Genomic DNA, 10,729 nt, shown 5'->3' with positions numbered 1-10,729 from the left:
TAATAGGTGTCATGTATTTTGATGAGAAGTTACAACAGCTGAAGCCACACTGGGGAAAACGCCTACCCATCCAGACCAAAACAAATGCAACTTATGCAACAGTGTTAGAGACAGGACTTCAAAAATGGAAGTCATTCAAGAAGAATTTCATCGATGAACAACAAAATTACATGCTTGTGTATGAAGATGGATCTCAAGCTCTTTTCATCCCAGGATCAGAGAAGAAAGAATTTTTTTCGTTATCTCGATACAAAGATGAACTAGGAGTTGATTACAAACGAATAAGGCTGTTCCTTTGTCCTGAACGTGACTTTGATATCTCTATGGATATGACCCACTGTCAAACCATGAAGACAGCGAGAACTGTGAGTTCATTGATGACCAGAGTTTTCCAGAAATGACAGCAAATGCAAGATTGCACAAAAAAGAGAGGAAAAATAGAAAAGTCAACAAAGAAGAACTTCATGATGTTGGAAATGAGAACACTCCTGGGAAGCATGCATGCACAACGGCAGCACCTATTGCCACAACATCAAAAGGGATTGAAGATCAGGGGACAACTAAGAAAATGAGATTGGAGACTGATGAAGTGTATGCAACTCTATTTACTGATGAAAATGACATTGTATACATATCAGATTCTGGTGAAGATATACAGCAAGTGCCTACAAATTTCACCACTAGTATACCACTTGCAGAGATTTTGGCCAACCTTGCTGAACAGATTGATCGTAGCAAGACATCACTATTCAATATTTCCAGAAATCATCTGTTTGATGGTGTCAAGAGAGGCCTCAAACGCAAGTCATTCCATCCAAAGAATAAGATTTCTGTGAAATTCACAGATGATGATGGCTCGCCAGAAGGAGCTGTGGATGCAGGAGGCCCTATGAGGGAGCTCTTAACATTAACTGTGAAGTACATCACCAATAGTGAGCTCTTTGATGGTGAACTCAATCAGAAGTACATATCATGTGTTAGTAGATGCATAGATGAAAATGAGTATTACATGGCAGGTCAGCTAATTACCATGTCTCTAGTCCATGGAGGTCCTGCTCCTCACTGCTTTGCGTAGACCATTTCTATATAGATTTCTTGCAAGGTTGTGACTCAATCAAGGCTACTATTGATGATCTCCCTCAGAATAACCCAGTGAAAGCTGACCTTACTGCGTTGCAAAATGCACCTATTGATGAAGCCAACCAAGTGCTGACTGAAAAGTTAGAAAATATCACTGAGATTGCTGGTACATGGAGAATCATGCGTACTGAAATTGACAAGGCAGCAGTTATTGGGTCAACAGTGAAATGGTACCTGTATGGCAGAAACAGAGAAGCCCTCTACCAGTTTACTGATGGATTGTCTACACTTGGTGTACTGGAGGCTATGAAGCAATACCCCACAAGCTTCAAGCCTGTCTTCTGTGAGCCTGCTCCACTGACTACTGATATGTTTTTATCTGATGTAACACGTAGTGTGGAAGGATCCAATCTGTTTAATGCTGAGAGCCTTATCTTGTCACACTGGGCAGATTTCTTACAAGACGTCCAAGATCAAGAAATCAACAACTTAACACTAGCAGAGGTATTAATGTTTGCAACAGGTTGTACAGAGCTCATTCATGGACTGAGTCCAAGAATTGCCTTCCTTCATGGCAGTGAAGGTCAATGTAAATTCCCAAAAGCCAACACTTGTGGTGGTGTGCTCCACCTTCCAGTGATACACAAAACATATGATGAATTTAAACATGCAATGGCTTTTGCCATAACCAATTCCAAGGGTTTTGGATATGCATGATGAGTATGGTGTAAACAGTGTTGTATGGTAACTGCAAACTTACAAAGGATTGGTAACTCTTGAAGTAGAGAAGAATGGAACATATGTGAATGTGGGATTGAGTGATCATTGTACCTATTCATATTGTAAATTTTTCAAATAATCATGCAATATGACCATCAGAGAGTTGTCTATGGAATTCTTATTATGATTCACAAAGGACAGGTGAACAATTCAGCAAAAGTAAAGGTAGTCCTATAATAATAATTATAAACATTGATATATTAAAATGTTTTGTTGTAAACCAATTTATTCTGATCTAACAAGTCTTTTTTGCAGCAATAATCCATGGTTGTGAAAAGGACAGGTATTGCATGTACAGGTTTGTATCACACTGAGGCAGTCAGTTGGTACACACATATGCATTGCAAAAACTATGTGATTATTACTCCTTAAACAGTTGAAAGTGTGCAAAGGAATATTTAACCTGTGTGCAAAACTCTTTGAAAAGATTTTTAGCCAATTAAAGGTCAATTGTTTAAGTATAAATGTTGGTTTCTAATCCATTATAAGACGGCAAAATGTAAGCCTGTTTCAGTATACTGTACTAGCAGTTGAAAAGGAGTGGTACGAATCACAGGTTATCATCAAAATTGAAATTTAAGAGTCATAAAATTATAGTGTTTTACAATCTGGTACTTTGTTTAATTTTGAATTATCATGGTGATAGCATGGATAAGCTACCATCTAAATGCCTGTTTTGTTGTGTCCAGTGGATAGAATTTACCAAGTAAGGAATTTAGTAACCAAGGTAAAGTAAATGGATCAGTCTGGGCATTGTAATTGAAGTTTTCCAGTGTGAGTAAATCAGTCAAAAACATGGATCAACAGAAGGAGTCTTTGAAATATTACTTTTGTTGAGATCATCAATATATTTCATACAAGATGACATGATGCAAGAATGAGGTTATTTGTCAAATTGAAAAAAAGTTATGGTCAATTTTTTTGGTCCTAAATGTGTTACTAAAATAGTTAAATTTTCATATTAGTGTAGTAGAAAAAATGTTCATAAGAAGTTCAGTTTGTATGTTTTAATACATGTCTTCATAATTTGACTGCTTCCAATATAAAGCATATCAATCGCTTATTTGAAAATGCTTTTTTCTACTACTTTTCCTACATAATTACTTGAAAAATCATTAGTAGTGCTACAGTGGCTATTGACTCTATTTTTTAACTTTTCAATAAGTTTACATTTGTTGCTTAGTACCATGGCCAGTTCTACATGTTTACTGATTTTGTAGAATTATTACCACCAATGTCTGACCAAAATACAAAATGGTTTATACAGTGTAGACTGAAAGATTCCGTCGCGTGCGGGCGCTCCGGCGCACTGCGACCTACGACCCTTAAAAGTGGGTCGTAGGTCGCAGTGCACCTGAGCGCCCGCACGCGACGGAATCTTTCAGTCTATATACAGTGCTGACAATACAAATGTGTCCACACAGGGGATTATTGTCTGACCAGGTATCATGGCTGCACATACTCGCCACCGTCCACCCCCCACTGAGAAACAAAAACAGTTGTCCTGACAATACCCAGAGAACACAGTTGACACCTGTTTGTTTTCGGCTATGTGCCAGACGATGTCTAGACAATTTGGTTTGACCTTTGAAAACAACAACCAATTGTTCAGTGTGAGGGTGATAACATTGTTTTAAATTAATGTACTGTTGTTAAAGGGAAATATAACACAAAAAAGAATGGTATCATCAATATTGTCGTAAAAAGTGTTATTAGATTCACCAATGGCAATGACGTTGCATACATTGATAATTGACAAATGGATCCAGTTTACTTGTCAATGTACTTTGGCAATGGGAAGTATAGCTTGTGTTTAACAGTTTCACCGGTATGTGAGTTTTAACAGTGATGTCTCACTGAAGTTGCATTGTACGCTGTCATCTCTCTGCATTAAATGTTTTGATTTCAATATTTTGTATGCTTTTTTTAACAGAACTACAGCCTCAAAGACGTGTATGGTTGTTGTGTTTTGGACTGATTGATGTGTTTGTCTCAATAATGTATGTAGTCATGATGTATGTCATACTCTAAGCAGGCACTTTCACTGCCATGTCATTTAGAATGACAGTGAAAGCACTGCCGCAGTTTGGAGTGTGGATGTATGTGTGTAATATATGCATATAGTTATGTGAGCTTGTATGTGTGTAACAGTGTGTAGATAGGTAATAATATCTATGCATGTGTGCATTTTTATTATGGATATAAACTTTGTTACAGCTGTACTAGTAATTTGATGTTACCATACAGCTGATATTGGTTAATTGCTAGAATTGGTCACTAGGCAAATTTGTTCCTAAATTTACCCTGCTTGTTGCAAACCTGATTATGTCACCAGTGAATGTTTTATTTGCTTAGAAGGCTGATGCTTTCAATACATCTTACTGCTTGATTTGTAGTCCCCACAGACACCGTTCAAACACACAAACCTATTCAAGTATTAAACCAATATACAGCTGTATATAAACATCAACTATGGGAACTGTTACCCAGTCAGGTTATTGTTTGCAAACTGTTGACTGATAACATACTTGTTGTGAGTATCAGCACATAAATTAGGCATCATACATAACCTCATTCAACCAGGTATAGCACAGTTAACAGACCAAGTGTGTTATAATTTTCATGACCTCTATATGACCTTTCATCCTTGTACTTTTGTTGGCATTGGGTTGTCAAAATTCAACATTTTAGTACAAGAAACAGGCAAAATATTGCTAGAAATGGAGTCGCAATTCAGTACATAAATTCATTGACTGCAGCTGCAAATAAAGTTGATTTTTTTAACCAAACTGATGGATACATTATTCATATCAACAAAAGTATTATTAGGATATAAGGCCATGTAGGGGTCATGAAAATAGCCTTAATGTGAGGCACCCTGCTGTGGCAATGTCACAGAGATTAAGACAATCATGAATAAAAACTTCTTTGCAAGTACCAAACACATAACACTTCATCTACACATATATACATTATGGTACATATACACACACAATAACATGATAATATCATCCAGGATGGCATCAACAGGGGGGTTGTCCCGTTTAAAAGATGAGGGGATTCCACTCAGTTTTCATGTTCTGTCAACCATTGACAAAATGCTGAGGTGCCAAAATGTCAAGAGGTGAATCCCCTGATACCCCTCTCTAGATGAAAAAATTGAAATACATAAATACATACATACATATACACACATACATATACATACATATACATACACATTAATACATACAAACACATACACATATAAATACATATATACATACACACATATACACACATGCAACATACAAATACATGTACATAAATACATATACATACACACACATACATTCATACACACATATACATACATACATAAATACATACATATACACACACATACATACCACCAAAACACATATACACATACACATGTACATACATACATGCACACTCATATACACACACATACATATACACACACATATACACGCACAGACACATGCAAAAAACCCTCACTTTATACAGCCAATAACTTACTGGCACATAAAGAACTGTATGAGTGGTCATTTGTAGTGTTTCAGACTAACAAATATATTTATTTCATTTCAGTATGTCAATATTTCACAGAGGTGGTACATGCTATGTTGCCAATGTACACACAAGGATAAAAGATTGTATATTTGCTAAATGTCTGTCCAGAGATGTGATTTTGGTATTGGACTTGGATTAACCATACCATTCCAATATGGCTAGTGGCTCACATAAAAGAGAGTGAAAAGATATCGTACACATTGTGAATTGAAATTTCTGAATTCATAAAATGTTGAATACTGATTTATTCTTCTGCCACCTGTATTAACCCTTCATATAGTTGTAGTGCATCTCTCCAGTTGTGTGGTTTGCTTATAGCACATGTTTGCAAAACATACTGGAAATGTTGTTGATAGTCATTATCACTGTCTCTATCAATGAGCTCATGATATACATAATTCACTTCATCCTGTGCAACTGGCTGGATTAAGTTGTCTACACCTCCATGCAGTTCTGGGAGATAATACAGTGAGTCTGGTCTGCCTGGAACTGTATCATGTCTTGACTGCCTGATGTAATGAGTGTTCCAATGTTCACGAACATGATCAAGATCATTCTGTAGTAAACTCGCAAAACAAAACCACAGGCATTCCTTCTGCAGAACACTAGTAGAATCAAAAATACCTTGTGCTTCAATATCCTTGAAGAAATTAATCCACCACGTAGAGCGATTTTTTCTCAGGAAAGACCACCAAGCTTCAATTCTCTGATTCCGCTGAGATGCTACATATCTATGTGCATCACTGTCATTCCTGAAAAATGCCTGTATTGCAGCAATAGTGCCATTCTCTGTACCAAGATCAGAGTTTAGCTCAATGGGACATCCATCAAATCTGTTCACTGCTTCAAGATAATATGATGCAATGTTATCTGGGAGATTATTTGACTTTGTTACATAAAGCCACAATATCTTCCTACTGTATCCATCGATGGCTCCATGTATGGGGAATCCAAACGGTTTCAGTTTATCATAGCCGTCAACATGCCATGCAAAATTTGGTCCAGGATTCAAATATAATCTTTGCTTGAGTCGATGTGCTCTTCTCAAAGAACTACCCTCTGGGTCCAATTCTTTCAATAATTGTTGAACAACAATTCTTGGTACACTCATACCTTCCATTTTGAGACTGTGCCATACTGTCCGATATCCGCCAATGCACCCGGGCCCATCCAGCATTTCCTTAATTTTGTCTCTAACCGTATCGATGTCGTACTCTATGCGTCTTCTTTTCAAACCATACAAGTTAATACGACGATTCAGTGTTCGTTTACTCATATGAATATTATGGTACTTCCTTAAGAAAAGCAGGATTTCGTCATACATGAATCCTCTAAAGAAAAAAGATCGTATCAAACCCTCTTCGTCGTCACAATACACCGCCCCGTCATCAGTATCCATATCAGAATCTGAAGAATTTATAGAATGGTGGGATGATGAAAGCTGCTGATGAGATGGTGACCCCATTATTGTCCCTCGCACATATAGCCCATGAATCATAAACTGGGGGTCCGCAAAAGGGGTCCCGATCATCTCGTCACGGGACGGTTTTCCGCTTTATGCCAGGTAATACGATCCCTCCACTCGGTGAACTGGAACCTGCTCAGTGCAGCACACATCTTATCTGTTTGTTTGAGTTTGTGTACTCCTACAACGTTCTCTTATATGGGAATTGTGGGATAACTTCACTTCCGCCGCGAAGAAAAAAGTATTTTGCTGTCTCGAAATATATTTTGTCATCTCAAAAGAAAGTTTGCACGTTGAAAACTGAAACTGCGCCCTCCCAAAAAGAGTTGGTCAGTACAAGAGAAAAGGCGCCCTCACAGGAGTTGTGCGACTCTAGAAAATTAAAATTCACTTGTGTAAAAAGAAAAAATTCACTTAGGAAAATATATTGTTCCTTTCAGAAAATTAAACAATCCCTTGAGAAAGTAAAACATTTCTTTTTTGAAAATAAAAGACTTCCAAATATATATTTGTCTCGAAACCAACAGATTTCTTCAGAATATTAAAAAATTTATTTCAGAAAGTGAAAGATGCGTGCTAAATATTGAAATTTTAGTCTTGAAAAAATACAGTTGGCTTTTGAAAATTAACTTTTTTTCTCTAAAATGAATATTTTCAAGGTATTAGGAATGTGCTCTGATTAAATCACGCAATCATTAATATAGCTATGAAAAGTTTACTCTTCAAAAAGGAAAATAAAATCTCGACATGTGTTAAATGTTCAGCCTTCAGAAGTAATTTTTTTTGAGTATTTACAACTTACTAATGTAAAATGAAGAATTACTTTCAATATTAAATATTAGTCGTTGTAAAGCTTAAGTTCTTACAAAATACTAAAAGTTTACTCTCAGAAGAAAAGAAGTTGATTGTTTTTTGAAGAATTAAAACCGGCAAAGAATATTAGAGTTGTACCCGCAAAAATTAAAAAGCCGTGTATACCAAAATTAGCTTTGCGTCTACAAAACTAAGTTTTGTTCTCGTAATAAGAAGTTGTGTCCACTAAAATTAAATTTGTACTGTCAAATGTAGAAAGTTTCGTCCGTGAAAAAAAAGTTTTGTCCCTCATAATTACAGTTGCATCCAACAAAATAAAATTTCATAATTACTGAAGATAATTTCTAGAAAATTAAGAGTTTATATCACTCAGAAAGAGAATTCTATGTGGCGCCTAGGGGCCACCGTACTCAGGCCTGTCAACTGCATTCAGTTGACAAGGATAATAGCAAAATTTCACCAGACTGTTGTGTAGAATTATGTTTAGCTCATGACTTGAACAAACATTTTGAAATACATCATAGAATGGGGCCTAGGGTTTTCACAATCCAGATAATGATCCGCTAGAATCCTGACCAGCCTGGCTGTACAAAGTGTTTTACTGATTTAAATAAACTTGATTGACGATACAGTAAACTCAAAGAGTTTATTTAATTCAATGAATTATAGGAACACAATTTTCAGTGAATTTAATTCACTGTACTAATTTCACAATAAAACGAATCCGCGAGCTGATTATTGATTTTTTGCTTATGTTGAATATAATTGAAAACGAGAGCTAAATTTCAGTGTTCATGTTTGATAAACCTCAAACTTACGACACTGAACGCCAGCCTGTACTACGCCGTGTGTGTACGTGTACAAAGTACCGGTAGTCAATTGTAACACAGTACACACAACGCGATATCGGTCGACCTGAAATTTTACACTGTGATCGACATAGCGTTTCAATAGTACGAAAAGTGAGACCAAGTAATTTTTTGTTTGTTTAGATTTGATCTTAACCTCCAAAAACCAACAGACAAAGTCAGAAAATCAAAGTTTTCAAGCGTCGACTTTCTCTTCCGCGATGCACACAACCACGGCCCCTCCACAAAACGCGATGTCGATCGACTGAGTTGAATATTGACATCGTGATCGACCATGGATAGATTGACGTGGCGTTTCGAAAGTATGAAAAATGAGACTCAGTAACTTGTGGTCGCTAACATTTGATCAAAACCTACCAAACCCATCAGACTAGGCCCTACTCTTACGCAGAAAACCAAAGCTCTCAAGCGTCGACTTTCTCTTCCGCGTTTGAGCGAAACAAAAGTCGGCTTCATTCGGAAATGGTCGGCTATTCGCGGGCATAACGTAATTGTATGTTAGTCCAATTTTCGGCTATACCCGATGTGAACGTCGGAATAATTCGGGCTGTGATCGGGCGAGCCAGGTTGACCTCGAGAGCGATTCCCAGTGTATAGTACACCACGTTCGCTGATCGCGGTACTACAGTGATAGCAACAAGTTCACCGCGTAAATTGCTAGACTACATATAGCCACATCGGCACTTCTGAAATATTATCTGCGGCTTGCAAGACCACCAAAAAAATCTAATTATTGTTATCAAAACCAGAATTTCCGGGCCAGAGAGCGAAACAGTGCTGAAAAGTAGCCGGCCAAAATACGAAAGTAGCCGGTCAATTTGGCCGGCATCCGGCTAAAAATGAACACGCTGTAAACGTTTCTAAAATGTCTAACGTGTATGTAATTTTAGGTTGTCCACGAGTCAAAATCTATTATGCCAATCGTGCAAACTTATCGTGTAACGTGCTGACCCAACGTGTACGGACCTAACGTGTCTAAAATATCTAATGTGTATGTCCAGATAAGTCGAATGGTACCATATGTCAATCGTACAGTCATGATATACACTTTAGACACGATAGGTGCATACATGTTGGGCGTGCACCATACATGATAGGTTTGCACGATTGGCATGATAGAATAGGACTTGTACGCCCTAAAATGCTATACATGTTAGACATAGTACATCTGCTGACCGGAAAGTGCCCGGTATGTGGCCGGTATCTGCCGGAAAGTGCCCGGTTTGTGCCTGGTATTATTGCCCGGTTTGCGGCCGGTTATGGCCAAAAACGGTCTAAACCGGGCGCCCGTTCAGTGCCCGTGTAAAAAATAAAGTTTATAATGGTGACTGGAAGATGACCGGTTGTGGCAAGAAAAACGGTCATAAAACGGTCATCCATTTGTTTCTGTGACCAGAAAGTGCCCGGTTATGGCCAAAAACGGTCAGAAAACGGGCGCACGGCTTATGCCCGGTTTTGCGTTGGTGACCGGAAAGTGCCTGGTATTGGAAACAAAAATGGTGCCCGTTTTATGCCCGTTTTTTTTTATATGACCGGAAAGTGCCCGGTTATGGCCAAAAACGGTCAGAAAACGGGCGCACGGCTTATGCCCGGTTTTGCTTTGGTGACCGGAAAGTGCCTGGTATTGGAAAACAAAATGGCGCCCGTTTTATGCCCGTTTTTATGACTGGAAAGTGCCTGGTTATGGCCAAAAACGGTCATAAAACGGGCGCACGGCTTATGCCCGTTTTTTGTTGGTGACCGGAAAGTGCCTGGTAATGGAAAAGAAAACTGGTGCCCGTTTTATGCCCGTTTTTTTCCTATGACTGGAAAGCGCCCGGCAAATTATTTTGCATGTTACTGCACCTTTGCTGAAACTACACACGCAAAATTTCCTTCATAAGATTAAGTTGGCATGATTCCATAGTAGTCAGCTCCGGAATAAACTTTACTAATTTCAGCAACAGAAAGAAAACTAAATACATTATTAATAGATGAGAGATACTGAAAACAAAAGAAGCAACAAAATTAAGCGACAGCAAAATTTCTTGTATTGTACAAGTTTCATCATTTTTATCTTCTGCAACAATATAATAAGTTCAGATCAGTGACAGATATGTACACAGATGTTGTAAAATCACTTGTGTAGACATGGCTAATGTCAGTG

The 10,729-nt window shown here is 37.8% G+C and overlaps 1 protein-coding gene across 1 annotated transcript; it reads left to right on the top strand.

Moving 5' to 3' along the window:
- Nucleotides 1-568: 568 nt before the first annotated feature.
- LOC139119597 (G2/M phase-specific E3 ubiquitin-protein ligase-like) lies at nt 569-1,797 on the top strand. Its single transcript, XM_070683440.1, has 2 exons — nt 569-976; nt 1,144-1,797. The coding sequence occupies exons 1-2, from the start codon at nt 569-571 to the stop codon at nt 1,795-1,797; spliced, it is 1,062 nt and encodes a 353-aa protein (XP_070539541.1).
- The last annotated feature ends 8,932 nt before the right edge of the window (nt 1,798-10,729 follow it).

This window comes from Ptychodera flava, chromosome 20 (assembly GCF_041260155.1).
Source record: "Ptychodera flava strain L36383 chromosome 20, AS_Pfla_20210202, whole genome shotgun sequence".
Lineage (NCBI taxonomy): Eukaryota > Metazoa > Hemichordata > Enteropneusta > Ptychoderidae > Ptychodera > Ptychodera flava.
The sequence above is the reverse complement of the archived record's forward strand: the minus strand, read 5'-3'. Positions and strand labels throughout refer to the sequence as shown.